The sequence below is a fragment of the Synchiropus splendidus genome, chromosome 12 (assembly GCF_027744825.2).
Source record: "Synchiropus splendidus isolate RoL2022-P1 chromosome 12, RoL_Sspl_1.0, whole genome shotgun sequence".
NCBI lineage: Eukaryota > Metazoa > Chordata > Actinopteri > Syngnathiformes > Callionymidae > Synchiropus > Synchiropus splendidus.
In genome coordinates, this window is record NC_071345.1 from 13,757,723 (window position 1) to 13,781,935 (window position 24,213).

The following is a 24,213-nucleotide window of genomic DNA, read 5'->3' on the forward strand; positions in this document are numbered from 1 at the left end:
CAAATCTAGTGCTGCTTACGTCTTGAGGAAGTAGAGAAGAACCTCTGCCCCTTCACATCGAGTAGATTTTCCTTGGAACAGTTACCATGTTACCTTCCTTGGAATGTTACCTTCCTTGGGAGGTAATATGGGCTTCTCTAACTGGGAGGTGATCCTGGGGTTGACCCAGGATGCAAGTCTCTCTGTTACCTTTCGAACACCTCTGCAAGTTTTTTGGGGGAAGGAGGCCGTTTTTGGCGTCTTGCCCGACCTCAGATGAAGGGTGGGATCCCTCCATCAATTTCTGATGTGGAATTCAGTGTCTACATATGTTGCTCATCATCTGTGGTGAATGTGAGTAGCTTTGACTATATAAGAAATGTCTATAACATAATGAGAACAAGGTGTTTTGACATTTTGAGGAGCTGACTCACACCCCTTGTTTATTCGGTTTCTGTCTGATTCGGCCTAATTATTCGCGCACCGCTGTCTATCAGCAGGTTTGCCCTTTTCATCCGCCTCCCCCCTGCTGGTTGCTCCCGTCATTACACCCCTGACACCTGGTATGGAAATCAGAAGCTCGGGGGGGGAAGATGGAATGCAACCGCTGATATCTGGTGCAGCATTCTCTTGGTTCATGCCCCCGCATCCATCCATCACCGGTGCATTCCCTCGCACGTACAGGCCACAAAATCGGGAATCACACACTGTTTTTTGTACGACGACGTCAAGCATCAAACGGCACTTATAATTGAACCCTTCCACGGGCATCAAGGGTGGCAACGGTGACAAGATGAAAGGTAGCATCCCCACCTACCCACCTCTCTCTCTCTCTCTCTCTCCTTGTTCGCGTGCCTCCCTCGCTCCCTGGTGTAGAAGGTTAGACATGTCGAGCTTTGATGTGCGTTGCCACCTCTGTTGAGAAATGCATTTTCTCTCCACCTCCACTTCTCAGCCTCCTCCTCACAATTCTTACTGTATTCTCCTCCTAAGTTTCATCATTTGCCATCTTTATTTCATTTAGGTGTCTTCACTGATCTTTAATGAGGTCGATCGCGCTAGTATTTTTTAGAAGAGGTAGTGTACCCCAGCGCTTGAAGAATAAAGGATCGTGAAGTACCCAAAGTGCAACACAAGATGAAACAGCTTCTCAAATCAAGGCTTTCTATTTGGAGTTGTTGTGAAGAAGAGCTGGTGTGAGGAGGACTAATGCCATGAGGGGAAGAGGTTGTCATGTGGCGCTAAAGCTCAATCATAAATGAATAAGAAGACAGTAGCATTTTTAACAGTTAATGTAAAGAAAGCATGTTAACTTTCTCACTTTCATTTCATTTTAGCGGCACACGTGACAGTGTAATGCGATGTATAGTTCCTGTACTTCCTCTGTTTGTTACTCCTCATAAACACACAGCTCACGGTCATACTCCACCTTGCATTCGTCTTTTTCCCCCCTGTAAAATCAGACCTTCTTGATTGACTTTTGTATTTGGGGATGTAGTTACAGCGAAGTATTTTAGTGGGAGATGCACATCACTTTATGCTAAACATGCATTTGTCAAATCAATATAGAGTTCAAGAAGGTCACAGCTTCAAATCTCGTCTGGGTCGAATAAGCTGTTGGTCCTGTGGGCTCTCCAGTTCACAATCCAGAGGTCGGCTGACTATATATCCCTATGACGGGAGTAAAAATTGAATGAATTGGTCAAGCAGTGGTGTCAGTATAGATATTTCAGTACGACTTCTTCTCACTCCCGAAGCACCTACATGTCTACATACAAAGCAGAAGGCTGACTTCGACGTCATCATAGGACAAAAAAGTCAGAATGGATTTGGGAATTTGTGAAACTACTCAGTGGATGGTGTCAAACATGCGTCATATGCTGGTTAAATACACAATTTAGCCTTGAGATGTAGGTATTATTAAGGTGAGTATGGCTGGCAAAACAGGAATAGCAGTCAAACATGTCTATGAGTAGAAACAGTTGCGTATGTGTTTCTAGGTTTTTGTGTTTTTCATTTGCATCTGTCTGTTTTTTGCTTGTATTTTGAGGGATCTTGCAGTTGTGTTTGGCTTTGGCTTTCTTGTGTGTTTAGTGCGTGGTTTGCTCAGTGTTAGCTTTGCTCGCGTGAAACGTCCCCTCCCCACTGGGCATGAAGTTTAACATCTCATCTGCGGAGCTTGGAGTTGTTGATTCACTCGTCATGTTAATCTGGATAAGAGTCAAAGTCACTCTTGCTTCCCTGCCACGTCTGAACTATTAATCCGGAGCAGATCCAGTTTTGAGAACTTACAGCAATGAGGTTAAACTGTTCATAATCATACGATTGTACAAATGTTTTCATATATCACAAGCCCCGTTTGCTTTCATGGCTTCATCAAGCATCAGGGATTATTGAATGTGGCTTGCTGCATTATGTTGATTCAATAAGACCAGACTGTCAATAGCTGGAAGTTATGTCCCAGCTGCTTTTGAGAGTTTGTGTTTGAGCTCATTCCCCCGACAAAGCAAGGCACTTTTAACAGCGGCAGACACTCCAAATTGTATGTGAATTGCTTATTTAAAAAAAGAGAAACGGAGATAGTTTTATGGGGGTTTAGAAGAGAAAGTAATCTGGGCAAAGAAGGCAGTAAATAGAGTGTTGAGATGATCTTGAGGAGCTACTATATAGATCAGGGGTGGCCAACCAGTCGGAGGCTTGGAGCCACATTGTTTTACTGTGTTGCTGAAAAGAGCCACATCCTACAAATATGTAAGGCTGTAAGGCTCTCCTCACACAGCTGGTCACGTGACTTAGCGGTAGTATAGCGGTTTAAGCACATCCCTGTGTATCACAAGGTTGCTGCTTCGCTTCCGGCATATGTCTCTTGTGCTTTGTGTTTTTAAAATTCATACATTTTAAAATCGGAATATCAAGTGGCATTTTTTTTTTTTTACGTACTTCATGTCACCAATGACATCACTCCATTCTGTGTTATGTGAGTGACTCTGCAGACTGGAGCGTCTCATCTTCACTCCACTGAATGAAACAGACTCCACGATGATCAACAATGAATAATAGGTGAAACAAATGCCATACGTTTAGTTTAGGGAATGACAAAGTGAAACGTGGATCTAGGTCATGTTAAATCGTGTTGATCATGGATCTGATGACGGTCTTAGGACCGTGGATCACATCGGCATTGAACGTGCTCTGAGCCGGGGGACGGCGGCTTGGAGCACGTGCAGCCAGGTTTATTGTTTATGTTCCAAAGTTAAACTCATGTCACAGTCTTTAAACAATATTTTGATATTTTGTTGGAATAGCTCTTACTTTTTCGTCTTATTTCCTGTATAAACAATCATCTGAATAGCAACTTGACCAAAATCGCAGCCAGTTTGTGTCTCATTCTGTAAAGAGCCGCATGAAAGTGGGCAAAGATGCGGCTCGGAAGCCTCAGGTTGGCCAGGCCTGACATAGATAGTATAAAGGAAATATCTGACAGCAATGAGAATACATTTGAGATTCATTTATGCACCTAAATGGATGTGTGATGAATTAGAAGTTGAGGAGAATCATGGAGTTTAGCTTTTTGATAAATCACCTGCAAGTTCCGTAGATTTCTTGCTAATTTTAATATACGTTTAACCCCTAAATATGAAAGAGTTTATTGTATCAAAACCCCCAGATTGATTTAAGACAAGGATGTTTTTATTATCGTCCTAGTTTTGGATTCTGCGCCTCAGTTTTACATTGGCCTCGTATAGTCAGGAAATCTATCTAGACAGGAGTAACTTATTTCAAGATAACTTTATATACTTTTACTAATATTCCGCACAATTACGTTCTATTATTAGAGTGTTCGTAGCTTAAATTTTGGCCAAGCTATGTTGACTCAGCTGCAAATTATTATTTGTTTCTGTTTTTAAAATATAATTCACAGTTCATGTGAGAATGTGTTTTGTCAAGCTCTGGTACGTTGTTTTACATATTGGCGTGTTCGTCCAATATGAATATCTGAGATTTGAAGCAATGACATGGAGTTATCAGGGAAGGCTGTTAACATGCTGTCATGCTACTAAGCTCCAGTGTCATGGGATGTGAAAGCGTACAGATGACTGTATCTTGTAATACTAGTTTGGGTCGGTCAAAACATGTGACCTTGGTTAGTAAGTGTTGTTACACGAGTTAAAGATTTGCAGCTGTATTTTGGGTTTTTCAGTCTATTTAGTGGGTGGGAAGTTCTTATCTCTTATCCTCAAATGACAGGTGATGCAGAAGTGAAATGCATGAATTTTCTAACCCCCAACTTGATCAGATATAGTTTTATCTGCTTTTAAGATGATGTAAAAAGCAGCCGGACGTGCTGCTGAAAGGAGTGCGGAGGATGCTGTAATCTCTCCACTTCTCCTCTGACAGTTTGTGGAGGGAACAGATCAACAAGACGCACTGCGGCCCAAAATACCTACAATTGTTGCGTGACTGGCCACTGTGACGCTTTCTGCACTGTTCAAGATGTCAATTTTCCTCAAACTGAGCAGACGCTTGTTGAGAATCCCATTTCTTCAAGCCTCTGACAGCGAAGTCGCCCTCTGTCATTCTGAGCCCGGCCATTAGCTTGTCTTCCACTTTCACACGCCTCCCAAACTCCCATGTTTTTCGCTAGGATAAGAGGTGGTCCAGGTCACATGACAGCCCACAGAGTGCCAGGCTAATTTGATGTGACGGTCTTTACAAGCGCACGTGCTTTGTTGGAGGGAATTTTTTTTTGTCCAACCGAAACCCTCTCATCTATAGTTACATCATAAACAGTGGGAAGATTTTTAAAAAAGACAAAAAAATACAATTAATATGAATAAATCATATTATCAATTAACAGAAAGTTACTTATTATTATTATTATTATTATTATTATTATTATTAAAGGTGAAGGTGAAGGTATATTGCATGCAACCGTTTTTGAATTTATTCATTACATCTATATTTAATAAAATATACTTTTCTGCTCATACAAACTTCTATTTCTTGTGTACAGCTCAACTCAAACACTTATTAAACACACTATTAATATACAATAAATAAATACCAATAATAATATATTTCAAATTGATTTTAAATATATTTTATTTATTTTCTCCTTTCATTTTTAATGCAGTTCTCTAAGACGCAGTTTGTATTTTCACAATGTCCTTTATTGTTTAAATTTGTTAGACGACAGCAAATATTTATTCGATACGGTGTGCCTCCTGTTTGTTGTTCAAATATGACTTATAGTCACTGCGATATTATGTACCTAATGTTTTATACAGAGCACTGTCCACAGCTGGGTGGGTGTTGAGCAGGTTGTCTTGTCTCATAACAACAAACAGCGCAGCAGTGACACTTGACCTGTGCAGCGCAGAGAAAAGAAAGAAACATTCACTCAATACACTCTCACTTTTCCATCTTCTCTACATCAGAACTTCCCTGAAATCACTCACCCTTGCGTCTGCTCCCAATCATTTTCTCCATTCTCTCTCTGTCTTTGGGCCGCTGCTCTGCTCTCTTTTGCACCCTCGCTCTCCCTCTCCTCCCCCACTTTAACTGTTTATCACCTTGGCAGCAGCTTGGCCTCAGCTCGCGTAGTCCATTCGCCGGCTTTCGAAGAAACCACAGAGGGGGAGCGCAAGTGAGGGATGAAACGGTGGGGGTGAGGCAGGAAGGAAGATGTCTAACATGGAGGCAGAAAATAGAGGAATGAAAGAGAAGGGCGAGGACGACGGAGGTCGAAAGCAGGTTAACATGCAGCACGGCGGCCTGTCAGATGAACTGAATGTCAGTTTAGATGCCTGCAAGCTTTCCCAGGGGGGATTCCTTCGGGAGAAGGATTGCCGTTCAGTATGAGTCAGCAAAAAAAAAAAGTCATTATTTTTTTACCAGCTTTTTTTTTTCTCCTGTCAAACTTCCTCTTGTAAGAGTTATATCTGCCATCAAGAGCTATATACTAAATACAAACCCAGGTAAAAGTGCCTATTCATCACAGGTGCTTTAGGTGCCGTCACTTTTTGAATGGAGACGCGCGCTGATGCGGAGAAGCTCCCGGGGGAAATATTGGCGCTGACAAAATGTAATACATTTAAGTTAGACTGCAATTTAACTGCCCACTCTTGTGTGCACGTGGAAACTTTGATGCTTCAAAGATTCTCAGGCGAGCCACACAGTGCTTCAATTCAATTACACCTTTCATTTAGCAGCGTGTTTTGTCATCCTGTCCTGCTCACCAACTCTTGAGAACTGATGATAGTCTCATGTCTATTTGTCAGAATACTGTGGAGTCTCTGTTCTTGTGTCCTTCCTGAGGGCAGTAGAGCCAACCATTGTGGGAGAGGTTGGCAGTCGTCGTACCGTCACACCTGGAGACATCGAGGATGTGGAGGAATGGAGTAGAGGAGCAGTGCATCTTCTCCCCTGAGAGGATAATCCACTACAGTTTGTTCAGTCTGACAGTTGCACCGAATATGTGTTGTGGGAGGAGATGATCAAGAGGTTTAGAACTTTACCTAGGTGAAATATTCTCAGTTCATCTCCCACTAGAGTGAAGAAGGTACCTGTAAATGCCATGGTGATAAATGCGGCTGTTGCTCTCTGCCTGTTTTTCCAACATTGAGCTCCTACTTAAATTTAATAAAATTATATATATCAGTGAATATTTTTCATTTAATATTTTTATATTGTATGTATTGTTTCATTGATCCCAATTTTATTCAATTTAAATTAGCTAATAAATGGTGAGGCAAAAACATGGAGCTCAATGTTGGAAAAACAGGCAGGGAGCAACAGCCACATTTATCACCATGGCATTTACAGGTACCTTCTTCACTCTAGTGGGAGATGAACTGAGAATGTTTCACCTATTCGGCTCAGTAAAGTGGTAGTTATAACTAGCGCTGGGTCGATAACTGTTGAGTCCATGAGAATAAAAAAAAAACAGCGCCTTCTCCAAAGACCTTCAGTTTGTGCTTGGCCTGAAGACACCACCGGTATGGAACAATAAGAATTTGGCTTAGAATTTGATGTTTATTTCTTAACAAAATTGATTTGCTTATTTGGTTTGTTTATTCTGGAAGTTTTCAACCTCTTTGCGCTTGATAAATAATAAAAGTCAACGTAAGCCAAGTTGTGTCCTTCGAGCCAGCCTCGAGCTACTTTCAAGTTAGGGCACTGAAGTTCGCTAAAATACCTTGACAATGAGGTATCATGAAACAGTTTTGCTGGGTTAATGATACTCTGTCAATATTTTCAAAGGCCGCTCGTTGGCGCTCTTGGTTTTGAAATGATGTGGGGTTTCATTGAATTAGTTGTTCAAATCCAACCATTACTGAGCAGACAGTGCCATCTAGTGGCCTCGGAAGTTCACGACACTGTTTCATGAAACCTCATCGACCCCTCACTAGTTATAACGCATATAAGTGCTACTAAAAAAGTCTTATTTTCAGCGCTGCAAGATCACCGTGATCCTCAAATTTTGTATTACATTTGAAACCAAAAAAAAGATAATTGAAATGAAGTACTTGGTGAGTATGAAGAAGAGCCGGAGAGAGCAAGAGGGAGAGAGAGAACACAGCCTTGAGGATATGCTCTGCTGATGATCCAAGTTTCCGAGGCATGTTTCCCCAGTTTGACAGTCTTTCTAACAGGAAGTTGTTTTAAGTCTGGCCGAATCACACTGGAGCGCCAGCAGAAATAACCAATTTAAAGGCCAAATGTACAACTTCTTATCCTCTCAATCTTGATGTTGAGTTTTAACCCTGCTGTGCTCCAGACTGATGAGGAACTCAGACACATCGCTCAAACGCAACAATTCGAATGTAGCACTTGAATTAGAAGAGATCAGTGCGATGGGCAAACAAGACAGGAAATGCACTTCTGGGAGTCAAAGGCAAGGGAGGAACATGAGGTCGAGGGGTCACAGACAAGAGTCAGGGAGGGAGAACTGAGCAGGATGACAACTTGACGCGGGGTAGAAGGACAAGAGTAAACAGCAGCCGAGACCAAGACATTATGGGGACTGGAGAGTATCGAGATATTTGGAGATCAAGGCTGAGATGAGACCAAGACATTTGGAGGTCGAGACCGAGACAGGACCAAGACAGGAGTCTCACATATGATACCGCAGGGGGTGCATGCACACATTGTTGAGCCAATCGCATGTCAGCTGACACAAGCAGCACCAGTCTGACACTCTTCAGACACCTTATTGGTGCAACAAACACTAGCACCACTGTGCCGTTTTTGTGGATCACTTTCAGACCCCAAATAAATGGAAAAGGAAAAAAACCACAACAAATCTGTAGAAAAAGCCAGAATCGAAAGGTCTTGAGACCAATCTGGAGGACTACAACACTGAGAATGAACTCATATGACTGAATCATCTTCCAAAAATATTTTAAGTACGCCAACTGGACTTTGGTTGGAATCCTGAAAACACATAACCTCAGTAAAAAAGGAGCAAATGAAGCCTTTCTGAATAAAGGTGAACTGTTTTTACTGTCTGAGGCCAAGTACGTTCACGGTCTATAAATTCATCAACTACGTTCCAGTCTGAGCCGTTCTTACCACAGCTGTGAGAGGTGGTGATGGCCTCAGTGTAGCATAAAGAAATTGAATCGCTTCAAGGTCACATGACACGTACGTCTGTATGAACGATCTGATCATTATCTAATCACAAAGTAGCACATGTAATAAAGTGGGCGTGAAGATCTCAGAGCGGGTGTAAGCCAGACAAGAGAAATGCCACGGGTATTTCAATTCCACTTGACTTTAATTCATTTATCGCCATGACGACGATGTACGCAACCTCCCATTGAATGTGTGTAATGTCCAGAGCAACACACTGACTATACAAAGACAAAATGCTTCCTCTGTTGCTTTGCTGCGTCTCAATTGTTGAGGAGAAATTGGATTCTTTAAAATGTTTGCCTTTGCGACTATCCTGTGTGACAAAGAGGAGAAGCCTTGTCGAGTGTCTGCCCGTCGGGCTGGGTTATGCAATTGCCGCAAATACCAATGAATCGCCGAGCCAATAAAACGCATTAGAATCGAATTGAAACAGCGAGAGGAGAGGAGTAAAGACAGAGGATCCATTATAATGCACACCAATGGGAAACAGGCCAATAGTTTTCTTTTGTATTCCACTGTGGTTATAGACTTGTTTTGACGGAGTCGTATTCTCAGTCGGGAACAGTGAGATCTCGAAGTTGTTGTGCACATTGTATAGATCTCAATAGCACTTGTGTATTTATGAGGAGGGAGAGCAGGGATGCAGGTGGGAATCATGCACTTCTTTGCAACAAAACTGATCCTCAGATGAAGTTTAATTCTCTTCTATAATATGCAGGAAGTCGAGCATCAATAGAGCCACTACAGTGAACACCACACTGCTACCCATTTGTCAACTGCCTAGGCTTAGGAAGTCAAAACCAAGATGGCTGACTGAAGAGATGAGGTGAAGGCACATGATGGAAAAACATTAGGCAACAACAAAGGATGTAGTTATGTTTTCTTGCTAGTTATTTTTGTTGTAAAGTGGATGTCTTTCCAGCTGGTTGAAAAATGTCTGGACTGAAAAAAAAATTCTATCCTTAGAGAGTATGAGACACAATTTATTTAAGTAGTTCATCCTATTTTATTCTAATTTTATATTTATTTTAACATCTGAAAGTACTCTTCTCATGGTTATTATGCATTTACAACTAATTGTAGACGGTAACTCCTTGAAATACAACTCTTCCCAGACACCATCTCTTTCTCTTGCTGCACTCTTTCATCTATTTTTCTCTTTATATCTCTCTCCAAATTGCCTTTATGAGGTGCATCCCACTCCAGGAGCCTTCAAAATACGCCTTTCTTTTCCCTGGCAGGCATTTTGTCTGCAGTCTCTTAGCCAGGGGCGTACAACAAGCGTTTTATTGCACGTATACGTTCAACAGTACCTAAAGTACTCAACAATCTTCATTCAGAAATAGATCCAACTGTCGCACGAACAGAATTTAAAACTTGGTTTGCAGGCTTTGGGTTTGTATAGATGAAAGTTTTAGAGACTTTAATTCTCTGTCAATTCACATGTTGTTTTCACTGGAACATCGACATAAGGGGGAAAAGAGAAAGAGGTGACTTCAGGGATATTAACGGTCACTGGAAGAGATGATCCTGTCTGTTTTTCCAGGACAATTCACAATGTGATGTCTTGTACTTGTTCTGTGGAACAGTTTACTTTGCTGTGATCTCAAACTCTTTGAAAGCCACCAAAGGCAAGGTCATTTTATGACACCTCAAAACATGCCACTCCATGAAAGGCTCCATTTTTCAAACTGTTGAATATGATGTGACCATAGTGAAGAATGTTTTATTCATGAGGTGTTTAACCCTTTAAAAATTATTTTCTCCTGAATGTAAAATTTCTATTGTGAGAACATTAACCGTCAGAGTGCGCCTCATATCAGTATTTTGATTCAGTCGAGAAGAGATTCACCATAGAGTTTTTGAACTGTAGTTCAAAGAGTAAGGCTACATCCATGCAGAAACACACATTTTCCTATGAGATCATTCCTATCCTGCAAAGTTACTTTATTTCCATGAGTTCTTGTTTGGTTATGGTTTGAGAAACCAAATGATAGCTCAAAATACTAAAGTTGTGAAGTGTGGCTTCTGTGCAGAACATGTGCGTCTCTGCAGCTTGTCTGTGCTCACATCGATCGACTGCTGCGTTAAAATGAACAACAAGCTGAACAGTTGTTGCCGCATGTTCACTGCTCTGCAGTTATGAAGTGATAACGTTCGGGGAGAGAACAGTGAGGTCATTGTTTAAAAAAGAAAATATGATATATATATATACTCGGTTTCAAAAAGCATCGGACTCTGTGAATGAGTGAATGAGAGTCTGTCTCACTCAAACATCAACGAACTCAAGTGGTAAGCATAAAAACACAAAAAAGAGAAGCCTATTTTCATGATCGCAGTCCAAATTCAACACCACTCGACTACACACCATGAAAGTTAGCGTGCAAACTTCTCTAGAAGCAGTAGTTTGTGCCCAGATTGACAGCTGGAGGTGTCATGTGGAGCCCAACAAAACAACTTCGTAGTGCACCTATGGGAGAATGTGAAGCGCCTTCATTTTAAAGTACTCCAAATCCATCCTCTGCAGTAACATGGGCTGCGTGCCTGATTGGCAGCCACAGTGTGTTAATTCAAGGCAATACAAAGGAGTGTATAGAAGAAGGAAGGGAGAAAGTCTGCCATGAGGCAGAAGCCGCATTTGAATGAATTTGGTATACTAGTGAATCAAATGATGGACCCATACATATATTTAAACAACAAAATGTTGTTTATTTTGCATCATTTTGACAATAGCACCATAAATCACGATGGTGGCTATATTCAAGGTTTTATATCACCTTATTTAAACTAAAGCTCTTTTAGTGTCTTGAAAATATTTGTGTAAGAATTTCAATTTTGAAAGAATTTCAAATACATTCAGAGTAGTGGAAACCCTGGCCATTGCTTTTGTTCAGGGATTCCTCCATGTTTGTTGTTGTTGTTATCATCCTAGCTGCGACGTGTCTGATGCATCAGTGGACCAGGAACTCCTGCACTTACAAAGGTTCCCTGTTTTCAGACGGCCGTTCGAGAAGCGATTTGTTCGAAATCTGAACCGATTTTTCCCATTATAATGAATGGAAAAAGAAATAATGCGTTCCAAGCCTTAAAATAGGCTTTTGTAGGAGTGAATGTAGAGTGTCTGCTGCAGGTGCGCTGTTCCTCTATGTGTGTGGCCGCTGCATGTGGGAGGGGTTGTCGAGTGAGTGACGTCTCTCCAGAAGTGAAGAGGTGCCCGGTGCGTGTCCAGCTCTGAATGTGCGCTTCTGTGCAGTTTGGCTGTGACAAAGTCATAAACCAAGTAACGCTCTGTCCCAGACTCGCCTCATCCCTGTCCCAGCTTTTTTTTTTTTTTTTTTTTCATTTTATAACTTTGTATAGTTATATAATAACTATTTCTGGGGGCTTTGTTGAAATCGAGAGGAATGAATCAGTGTCCAGTTAATTAACGCTGCTACCCAGGCTATTAATCCTTAGCCCTCAAACTGACAAAACTGCGCAGTGCACACACACACACACACACACACATAAGCTGCTGCGAAACATAAGTGGAGGGAAACATGCAACTGGAATGTTGGTGCTTGTCTGGTGTTTTTGCTCAGAGTAAACCCATTCACTGATGTAGGGTTCAAGGGAAGCTTTCAAAAGTCTAATATAAGCAAGGGCCATTGTTGTTTATTCCAGCCAGGAATCAAGTGAGTGTCTCATTGTCGAGGGAAGCTCGGCCAACACATGAAAGTGAAAGCACATGCTGGTTCAAAGCAAGTGCATAGAGAGATTCAGGAACAACATTACACGGGCGCAAGCTGTGTGCTGTGCTGAGTTCAAGGCAGACCGCGTGGAGGACTATCAAGTACCGAACCAATTTAGAATTGAATGTAAACCCTAAGTGTGCTGGGTTTATTGATATAATCACACAAATTATTTGGCCAGTCTTGTTGACTTGTTGAATAAAGGTTTTCTAGTGAGTTAAGCATGAAGGGTGCAGTGGCAAGCGAGGGCTTAACCAACTGAAACCGCTTTATCTCAAGAGTTAAGCTTTGTATTGTTTGAAGGTGCAGAACAAACACAACTTTAAAATAGTCTATTTCTGATGAATGTTTTGTTTTTAACAAGTATATGCAGCAACATTTTGGTTGCTGTTCTGGAGCTCCATGAAACAGTGCTATGACTCTTGCAGTAGACTGAATACTTGTGAGCAACAGCAGGCTCCGCTGTGATGAAAGTAAATAAAGTATATTTTGGGTGTTTTCCCCACGCTGCGGGAATTTGTCAGATTGTCTACAACGCTGTTTCAAACACCACATTGGGACCAAATCAAAGGATTTAGATGGACTTGTAAAACTGTATCTGTGCTTTTTTTTTTTTACTTTTAGAACAAAGTACGATGCTATCCAGTAGACATCAGAGAGTAAAATGCAGAAATGAAATATTCCTTTGAGGGATTCTGTCCTTTTTGTATTCTTACGTGCATCTCACTTTTCATCAAAGTATTTTCTTTCCATAAAATATACTTTTTCCTCATGCATCCTTAAGATCTCTTTTAAGAGTGGGTTGGGTTTTAAGAAAGTGTGATGGGGGAGCTGTAGTGCTGACATAAGAAGAGTACAAAAAGATGGATGATCTCGGGGCCGGTGGGAGAAAGAGAGAGAAGACGGCGGAATACTTACCAATAAATTACTCCTGAGCTGAAAGGGCAGTGTGTGTCGAGGTGTGTGTGCCTCCGCGTGCCTTTGTGAGCATGTTCCGCAGCGAGTGTGTGGTAGCAATTATGCCTATATGAAGGCAATTTTGAATGAACATGCGCTATCATCCGCGCCGAGACTGAGAACACACAGGGAATGTTCTGTCAAAGATGCTTTGATGAAGTGCCTTCAAAGTGCTCAAAATCAGCCACCTCATCTCGTCTCCTTTTTCTCTTCCATTGTTTTTGTCTCTAAATGCAACATGAGCGTGAGCGTCTCCACCATTGATCCAGAGAATGTGTCAAGATCCGAGCTATTGTGCGACAGCGGATGACACAGTCGCTGTGTGGCAGCTATCTGTGGGGAACGCATCCGTCTCAGTCGCCGTCGCCGTGATGCCACGGCGAACGTGTCAACCATCGGAAACGTGTTCCTATGTATTTTAGTCGTCTGGGAGATGAATGTCAGTCTGCCAGGTGTAATTCTCCTCCGCGTATCTTTAAAGAACGCTCCGGCTCTCGTGGCTCTCCTCCTTGAACTCCCTGTCAGCCCGTGTATTAGTCGGCCACGGGCATTAATCGTCCGTGTTCCAGCCACTAGTTACGGCTCCCGATCGATCCCATTTCACACACAGTCAGTTCAGGAAAAGAATTAGTCACATTTGTCTCTGGTATTGGAATCGTATCAGACTCTACTTATCTCTGTTGGGACGATTTTTCTTCCTCGTGCCTTCACCTTCATCTTCAAACCAGTGATGTACTGCGTTTCCCTCAGCCACAAGTCACCGCTGGAGATGCGCTGTCTGAAAGTGATCATTGTTATTCAGAATCGCTCGATAAGAAGATCAAATAAATCCATGGCCCTGAAGGAAGCCGTGCGAGTTCATTCAGTGTCGTCTTGAGGAGATGAAACCAAAAGTCAATAAATTAAATGCCCAAATCCTGCATGTCACGGATGACTGCTTTGTGTGGCGCTAAATCAAGGTCATTATTTTCGAATCTGGGGGGAAATAAATAAATAACAATGTTGACAAAAATTATGTTCTATGATGGCTAATATTATTATTCAGAATATCTATTTAAAAGTAATGTTCTTTTAGTCCTAAATTAATCCTGGCATGCTGTTTATGTACTACACTTGCTGTATTTTATGTTAGGACATGTTCAATTTCAATGGAGTCAGCGGGTAAGTGAACACCCCACAGAGAATTCTGGCTAAACACGCAACTATATTGACATGCAGTACCATAGACAATGTCAAAACTGAAGAGCCAAACTGTAGAGTACCAGTCAAAAGGAAGAAACTTAAAGCCAAAATACTGTAAACCATCCGATTGTTTTTTTTACCTTCATAAACTGAAAAAACATGTGCAGCATCTCATTTTTATTAATGTATTCAGCACTAGAATTCATTCTCATCTCTGAGTCGCTGCTCCGTCTGTGCATCGTGTCTGGTCTTTTATGTGCCTCATTCATTGTCTGAATGTCACTGCATGTTGTAGATAATAGCATTTGTGTATGTGTGTCTGTCCTGTAGACAACGTGTCACTCACTACCACGGTCCCTCCCATTCCCACCACCCGACCTATCACTTCCCGCCCTGCCACCCCAACCCTCCTCCCGCCCATCCCTGGCCAGGACCCAGAAGGTAACGCACACAGCCCTTCCCATCTATCCTCTCGCCCTTCTCAGCTCTCCTCTGGTGTCTTCCACTCCCCTGCTGCTCTGATGGCTCTCAGGTGGCTTACACCCACACACACACACACCTTTCCCTTGCAACTGTTATTTTTATTTGTCCTGCATCTCATCATGTCTGCAGATACATGGGCAAGGCGCCGCACACAGCCGTCCACTTCTGCTTTCTTTCTTATCGCTGGCTGTTGGATGCTGCCAACAAACTGCACTGTCAGCATCTGTACATGTGTGTTTCCCATATCAGTGTGAGCGTTCAAGATTTCCCAAAGTGCCCTGCGGATATTATTAATGAACTCGTGCTAAAGGTTTAACATCAAACTTAAAGTGACAGCCGCAGCTTTAGGGTGCAGTAAACACAGCGCATCTGTTTACAAGATGCAAGGGATGCAAAAACTACCCCGTACATTACCGTCATTAACCAGTGTGGCACCGTATATTTTCAACGATTACACCATGATTTGTCCGCAGAAAGTCCGTCAAATGTAGTAGATAGTTGAAGAATGTGATGAATATATTAAGGCTGGGATTTCTGAGATTTATTATGATTCATTACAAAACCCAATAATGCTGATTAATTGTGGATAAAGTTTCGTCCGCAGGGACCGTTTTTCATCACCAACTCCATTTGCATCCCATTGCACAATGTGATGTCATAACTGTAGCATCAATGATGAAAGGGACGAAGTGAGATTGTGCTAATGGACGGGAAATTCCACTTTAAAAACCTCACCACTGGAGCACCTCCTTCCTGTTGATGCTGGTGTTACGCTTACGCCGAATACCCACTGAATGCGATAGCGGACACAGGAAAGTGGAGCAGAGCTAGGAGTTTTTATCTGCTCTGTCTCGCAAAATTGTCAATCCTGCGCTACTTTGTGGATTGAAAATAGCAATGTCCTTATAGAGTTTATGACAAGCGTCAGTCAGTCAAGTGCCAATCCTGTCTACACATTGTGTTTTATTTTGAAAATTCCATGGATTCACATCGCTTTTCACTGGCTGATTTCCTGTTTGTATGACTCTCTGCGCTGCAGTGCTGTGCAGAGCTCCACAACAATAGAACTGTTGTGGAATTGATGCCGCTGCAGGTGGAAATCGACAAAACAATTTATTCTTAAAAAAAAAAAAAGGTTTTCTCGGCTACTCAAAATTTCTGGGGACGGGGCGACCGGGTATTTCCACCGACGACTGATGACACGTGATATGTTTTTTTTTTTTTTTTTTATCATTTAATGTTAAAAAAACGACAGAACCCAATTGTTGCAGCTCAACTTTGATGTCTAGTGTGTTGCTTGTCCAGTGACATCACAATACAGAGTCAAAGTCATTTGCAAAACAATTTACGACAAGATTTATATTGAACACACATGAACGTGCATATAAACAAACATACATTTACATTTGAAAGTGTTTCACTAAGAGGAAAAACAGTGCATAGCATAGCAGAAAATAAGACCAATACAGGATGTACAATAGATAAACATACAAGTACTGTGATAATGACATCGCCGGAAGTGCAATACTCCATGAACAAACTTATACATAATGTTTTATTTACATTTTTTTCAACAGATATTACACCCCAAATGTCAATAAGTGAACAACAGTGAGCTGCAACAGATGGGTCAGTAAATGGAAAAAGAAAAAACGTATTTATCAGGTTGCCCTGCCTTGAGAAAATTTGAGTAGCTGAGAAAATAATAATAAGCTAAGAATGAAATAATTCAATTAATTAGGTGAACTTTTTGGGGGCCCGCACTTACAAGACATATAAGTGCAAGTACTGTCATCCCTCAGTTATCATTTGTTTTGCTCTAAACTCTTTCTTTTTTGTTTACTTGCTTCAATTGAGGACAGTCACTTGATCCTGGGAAATGATCCTAAATCTGTGAAACTTTTTTTATTATTATTTTTGTGGTATTTAAAAGAAAAAAAAACTTTAATCTTTAAATCTGAAATACTTTGTTAAAAATAAGTTGGTTGTAAATTTAAATAACAATGAATATTCATTTGTGATGTCTGCCATGTCATTATGACCACCTTGCTATTATTTAAAAAATATAAAAGTATTGCCATGAATTGCATCACGTCCGACTGAGGCTCATCTGCAGTGGTCAGTACCTACATAATGTGAAATGGCTCCTTTGGGTTACCAATGGAAAGCTGCTCGGACAGGAACACGCTGCATGATGAAGCGCAGGTGTGGGGGGAAAAGGACCGTTGGTCTGTGTAGCCGCAAGCACATGCATAAAGAGATAAACAGCTTCTGCTGAGCGTCGCAGCAGGAGAGGTAAAACTACCCTACATGACATCAGTGGATGAAGAGGTTCTCTGACTCTACCCACACTTTCATCAATGCTCACTTCATCTGTGGTATTTACACAAAAAGACAAGAATAGTTTCTCTCTTTGCCTTCAACTTCTTCACATCCTTTATGTTGGAGATGAAGCGTGGGGAGCCGAAACAACCGCCTTGTTCCAGCACCGCTGCAGCTCCTTTGCCGTTTCTGACAGTGTGAGCTTGTTCACCTGCTGGGAAATGTGCGAATCATGAAAAAAAAAAAGGTGTTAAAATGACAAAAAGGAAGTAACTGGAGAAGATGTAACTCAGGAACCTTGGTGGGAGCTGATCGGATTCTCATTGGAAATTCATGCTTTGCCTTTTGCTCAGTAGGGGGGGACCAACTGTAAAACTTTGAAATGTCTCTGTGATGTCTAGCATTACTTCATGTTGTTACACAATTGTCCATAAAAGCTCTTAGCTTTTTATGTGCCTTTTTTTACAATTGCAGTGCAAATACAGAAACATAAACCCGATCAATTATTCAGTCTTAATCGTGAAGCAGTTGTCTGTGCAGTACATGCTCCACTCTGCAGGGGGCGACAGCGAAGGAACCCATTCAGTCACAATAAAGCAGGAGAAGAACAGGACTTGCATTCAAACAAAACATTTCATCACCATTTGAAGCTTGAAGGGATCTTCAAACATGCAAGTTGTTCAACACATTTAATCCACTTCTGCGTTCAGATAGATAGATAGACACATGACTGGCGGATTGACAGTCACAGTTCTGTTTTCAGTGGTGCCAATGTGGTTGATTTAGGTCCAAACAATGTTAGGGGAAAACAGAAATACCACTTTTACCTGACGCTGTGGTTCCGTTTTTTTTGGTCGCTCTGCACTGCATGAGGAGGAGTGTGAGTTGCCATGGTGGGGGTTTGTGAACTCAAATAAATGTCCCATCGCGTACTAAAACACATTTCATCAGAATTTATGGGGAAGTGACTGTGACTTTTTTTCTGAAGAATTTAGAAAGAAAAAAAGTTCTCTAGCATAAAGGGCACTTTCCTCATTCTGGGAAATTGCTGGTGTTTGGGCACCACTAAGGGTCTATCTGTGCATGAGCCGAGTTTGCATACATTTTATTGCATGCACTGTATTTCCTTTAAATTGGGTTTACGTCCAACTTTTCAAAATATGCATTTTGTTTATCTTAAATAATGCACTGAAGTGAAAAAATGTATACAAATATTTAAATAATATATTTAAATACACATCAAAGCACTCAAAATGAGACATAATCCGATGTCACACGTTTGTCCCTTACAATTGTGTTATTAAATATTAAACTTATGATTATGCTCTTAAAATCAAAAGTTCAGAATGAAAATGATCATTTTTCTGGCAGCCCAAAAAAACAAGAGCAAGCTCACAAGTATTCCAAAAGGGTTCCTGAGGCAGATGATTGACACTTGTTTCACGACCGACTCTGGTGCCAAGTGAATCTCCGCAGCAAGAGGAAACTACTGCTGTCCTGTGATGCACCTGCCTCAGTATAATGTGCCGATGACCCAGCTCCCTTTCTTTAGCTGTCAGTCTTCCTCTATTTCTCTCCTGATCCCGTCTCCACCTGGATCTAAGCGGATATTAATGATTCATGTTTTAATTCCACACTGCGAAGCTGCTGCAATGACCCATCGTCCTTGTCTGTGATTGGCTCCTCGTCGCCGCCCAGTGTTTCCATTCCCTCCATCATGCATTTATTTCACTGAAACAGGCTCGGAAAACTCTGCTGAACAAAAAGTTTCTGAGTTCAAGTTGTTCCTAGTGTGATTTTGACTCATTCATTAGCCATGGTGCATTACACTTTTCTTTCATCAGCAGTCAACTTTGACCATCCATTCACTTTTAATTGTGTCACTGTACGTTCCAGCAGACACCATTTCCAGCCCTCTTTCTTCTTTTCCTCTCAATCTTGGGGCAATTCGGAGGGTTTCATCTCCCAGGCTGCAGTTCTCAGGTGTAAATACACTTTAAAGTTTCCGTCGTTTAAAGCAATGCACCGCCCTCTGTACGGCTGCTTTTCTCCAGTGGGCTTTTAAGAAGCGATTTTTTTCCTCTATTCTATCACTTCCTCCCTCCATTCTGTCTGTGCAATGCAATGAAAAGTGCTAATGCAACTTGGATGGAAGATATCGACTTCTCCATCCCGCCGTCTCTCTCTTACACTCCTTCTAATGCTTCTTCGTTCCTCTGACTTTCATGAGGAATCTCTGGACGACACCTCTTCCCCTATCCATCGCTCTCTTTACCTCCCTCGCTATGTCATGTTCAGCACCTCTTCCAGGCCACTAAAACTGTTTATCTTTGTTTTATCCAAAGATCCTGGTGCAGTGGTGGAGACTCACAGTGCAGTGCCATATGCAGTGATAGGTGGCGTCCTTGCACTGCTGGTGTTTACCGTCATCTGCGTCCTCATCGTCACCATCTGGTGTTCAGTCCGGCAGAAAGGTAACGCGCATATTCACTGACTTATTTGTTATTATCAATGATTTCTCTTATTGTTTAAACTGTTCATTTTAAGATACTGAGTTACCTTAAAACAATTATGTGATATTTTGGAAATTTTATGAACACCAAAGAAAACTTTTTAACTTTATGTTTAACAATTGGTTAAGTATAATTAATGTAATTTTTTTCCTATTTCTGTTTTTAAGCTATAAATATTTTTTGACATTTAATCGTATGGTGGTGAAGTTCCCTGCAAGATTCTGAGGATTTTCACGTTTTTTTCACAAATTTAAAAACATTGTAACATTGTAACAAGAAAACTAAATAAATAATAAAAACAATAATAATATAAAAAAATATTTAAAAGACATTGATTTAACAAAAAATGGCCCAAAAACAACTGTAATTTGTGAGGAGAACATTTTAAAGGAAATTATTGTGTGATCCTAACCCTGTACCACGGGAGGGTGAACATTTACTCAATTGACACGTCTGGAAGATGGAAATGCTACGTCAACACTGTTCGGAAAAGTCCATTTCATGGGCGCCAATATGTTATACCTTAGGATAGGAAATGTGTTGTGTGAAACCACCTGTAATGTGTCACTTTTAGATTGGGTGGTTTCACCTTTATCGGATCGCTCCTGGAAACACGCCTTTTTGTCTTGGTCAGTGTGAACAAGAAACCCAGATTTCCCTCCTTTAATAAGGACTCTGTTGATAAATGTTTTGAGTATGAAAATTGGTGTTTGAAAACATCAATTGTGTCGCTTGAATTAAAAACGACCTGCTACACAAAGGTGCCAAAGACATCTGTTTCAGTCGGGTAATAGAGGATGCTGCTCTGCGTCCTGCCTCCGTCCGTAATGGATGACCTTGGCGCGTGGGAAACGTAGGTGTGGTCCTCGTGTTTTATGGCTCCATGTTAGTGTAGCATCATCTCATCCGTTACGAGAAACCTCCAAGTGTTTTCTATCTTTTAAAGTGCCCCTGTATTGGCAGCGCTTCCATGGTCAGCAATGCTGCCAAGGAATGATTCAGACAGTGTAGCATGATGAGCTATTGACTTGCCCAAGTTGTCAGTGCCGATCTAGCACGGTTTGACCACCACTCAGATGCAATTCATGTTCAAACCAGGACGGCCATGACATTAAACAAGACTCGTAGGAAATGAGAAGTCCCAGCTGGGTTATGGAAAGACTTGCATTTATGCAAAGTCAGCACTTACTCTCCACAGGCTGCGGTGCTTTTCACAATTATTTTTATTTATTATATACATTTTTTTACTTCTTCATCAAAGGCCCTTCCTATTTGTTTGTCCACAGTTTAATCATTGGTAAGCCTCAAAGATTCCGAGTGCCATTCTGGTGGCCCAATATGACCGTTCTGGTAGACCATCTGCAGTGGACAGTGCAGAACAGTTCTCTCAACACCGGGTTTCCCTATGAATACCCGGCATGCATGGCAGTGCACAGGCTGGACCTTTACAGAGCTCAGTGGTGCTCAATTGTTTTGCAATGTGAGAATTTTTGCAACTCAAGATTGCGCAAAGCACTTGGGTTGCCAAGCTCAGGAAGAGTAATCGCTCCACCTGGTCCTTGTTCTGTCTTGTGGTCCTCTCCCTGATGGAGATCCGAAGAACCTGTGCCATGCTGGAAATATGTGCAAACCATCTGCTCCAGATCCAATGTGTCGTCAATTCTCCAGATTCTCACTGTCGTATCGAAACTCCTGCCCTTGAGCAAGATACCTGGATTTGTTTCCATGCAAATTGTCTCTGTTGAAGAGCCACAGTTTTGGCTCTTTGATCACCATTGTGACAGTGGACCATGTCCCCCTTTTAAGTGGATTTTGCTCGCAAGGCTCAGTAAAGTGATGCCTCAGTACTTGGCACAAAACTCTGCGGTCCAGGAATCACCTCCCTGCTCTGCCACTCTTGTGTCACTGTCCCTGTTTTTCCACAAACTCATCATCCAGGATCGTCCCTGAAGATCCAGAGACATCAATGACTTCGGGGACAAGTCTCTCAATTCCAAGTTATTTGCCACAATGACGTCCCTTCCCTCTCCTCAGCCGCAGAAGGTTAATTAAGAATCAGGCCTTTTTTTCAAATCAAAGCAATTACACCCCTTCAACAGTCCTTAGGGACTTCCTTAATACCAGTACTTTTCCATTTTTTTTAAACGTATTTCATTATCCTGGGAGTTATTTGAGCCCATTTCAAATAAATGAAGAACTTTAATGACAGTTTTTACCTGCAACCTTCACAAAAAAGTCGGGTGAAATCGGTCTGGGTCCAGCCATTTATCACGGGATGAGTTTGTGGGGTGGTTTTTGGATGTTCCACATCCTTCCTGTTCATCTGACCTTTCATCCTCCCTGTCTGCGAATCTCCCCTCCCTCCCACTCCTCCCTCTCCCACCCACGTCCTCTCACACGTCCGTCTGTCCACATTTTTAATTCGGGCCGGCAGGCTCATACCGAACCCGCGAGCCCATTCTTGCTTGGTACTGACCTAACAATCATAAGTTCATCTCTGACAGGTATAGTTGTCCATAACGTCTTCTGTTGTTGTTTGATCTTGCTGCATTAGGGGGTTGCGCATCCTTTGTTCATTCAATGTGCACTCATCAGCGGTAACAGATTTATTTGGTGGGGTCCTCTTTTGTAACCGAAACTTGCTCATTCTCGTCCTGAAAGGAGGAGAAGGGAAGAGCAGGGTAATGTGTGGTTACCAGTGGTGGGCCGTGCATTTAACACCTTCACCTTATATATATATATATATATATATATATATATATATATATATATATATATATATATATATATACACACACACTGTATACTGTTGTACTCTCATTTGTACAGTCTCAGTTTCGTATCAGAAAGACTCCAACCAGACGGCCACAGTTTGCAGACAGCAGCACAAGAAACATGTCAGAGTGGAATCACACTGCTGCGCCAGTGCGCCCTTAACATGTTAACCGTGAACAAAATACATGCAGTGGTACCTTGGTTTTCAAACGTCCTGGACTTCGAACAAATTGGAGTTCGAACAAAAATTTCGAGATTTTTTTGCTTCTGATTTCGAACGAAAATCCAGAACTAGAACACCCCCGAAAAAAGCCAGAAAAAAAAGCACGGACTGATCAGCTGACCCTTGACACGCTTTGTTACTGTGTATAATGCAGCCTCTCTTTGCAGACGTGTCCCGTTAGCTCCATTTACTGGCTGTTTTTTCTTCATATTGAGGTGTAAAACCTTTCCTGTCTCCGCACCGGACCGTGGTAGAGTGTCACAGGGGAGGTGCTCCTCCACACCTCCGAGGCTGGAGCGCTCACTCCAGGGTTTGATGTCCTGTTGTGGGCTGGAGCTGGGACAGGGATGAGGCGAGTCTGGGACAGAGCGTGACTTGGTTTATGACTTTGTCACAGCCAAACTGCACAGAAGCGCACATTCAGAGCTGGACATGCACCGGGCACCTCTTCACTTCTGGAGAGACGTCACTCACTCGGCAACCCCTCCCACGTGCAGCGGCCACACACATAGACGAACAGCGCACCTGCAGCAGACACTCTACATTCACCCCTACAAAAGACTATTTTAAGGCTTGGAAGGCATTATTTATTTTTCCATTAATTGTAATGGGAAAAACCGATTCAGATTTCGAACAATTTGCTTCTCGAACGGCCGTCTGGAACGGATTGTGATAGAGAACTGAGGTACCACTGTATCTCAAACGTTTGCACTCACCAAGCGCTAAGTCTGCAGTGGCCGCCTGATTGGAAGTGGCAAACTTTCTCCGCCTGGTGATGTCGCCAGTGTAGACGCCGGGAAAATGCAGGGGCAGACAACAGCGCGATAGGCGCTGGAATGTCACCAAACATCTGTGGTTTCATTGCTCTGAAGATAGTTTGCCCATAAATCCTCATATGTTTAAGCCACAGGCTTCTGAGAACGAGAAACAAGTAGTGGTTCGTCTTGAAATGACGGTATGAGTATCCAATCACAGGACGCGTACAAGTCACGTTCAACCTGAGGCCAGCTAGAAGGCCTCGATGTCCCCAACTCTGATTAGCTATCGCAACTATCCATCAACTATATGTGTCCGTTCACTCTGAAGGCACCTGCGCCTGCACTGTTGCTGCTGAAGGCCTTGGACATGACCGCACAAGCTAGGTGAATTCTGATTGGATGAAAACTCTTACCTGGAAAAACAACACTGGAATATACTATCTATAATATATTTTAGGGAAAATACATTAAAAATGAAACAGACTTTTGTCATAAATATGCTCATGATTTCTGGTTATGTTAGGCCAACAGAGAAGGCTTTGCTGGCCCTGACGGCCCGCCACTGGTAGTCACAGACCACTTTGAGTCACCGTTGTTGCCCTTTGTTCTTCCCAAACAAACCCTGATCTTTTACATCGTGCTCGCATTGTTGT

At 42.0% G+C, this 24,213-nt stretch overlaps 1 protein-coding gene and 1 long non-coding RNA gene across 6 annotated transcripts in view; one reads left to right on the top strand and one right to left on the bottom strand.

Moving 5' to 3' along the window:
- The window catches only part of cadm4 (cell adhesion molecule 4), a 242,450-nt gene that overhangs the window by 215,371 nt on the left and 2,866 nt on the right, over positions 1 to 24,213 (top strand). For 3 of the 5 annotated variants that reach the window (XM_053882125.1, XM_053882124.1, XM_053882128.1), the window contains exons 7-8: positions 14,817 to 14,927; positions 19,637 to 19,765. In XM_053882125.1, coding sequence (XP_053738100.1) covers positions 14,817 to 14,927; positions 19,637 to 19,765 — 240 coding nt within the window. Of the gene's footprint in view, positions 1 to 14,816; positions 14,928 to 19,636; positions 19,766 to 22,238; positions 22,309 to 24,213 lie in introns of all 5 variants that reach the window. The other 2 variants (XM_053882127.1, XM_053882126.1) reach the window with 2 other exon arrangements.
- Positions 5,144 to 8,618, bottom strand: LOC128768888 (uncharacterized). Its single transcript, XR_008416298.1, has 3 exons — positions 8,554 to 8,618; positions 5,439 to 5,668; positions 5,144 to 5,346 (listed from the first exon to the last, which is right to left on the bottom strand). It is a non-coding gene; the product is annotated as an uncharacterized LOC128768888 (long non-coding RNA).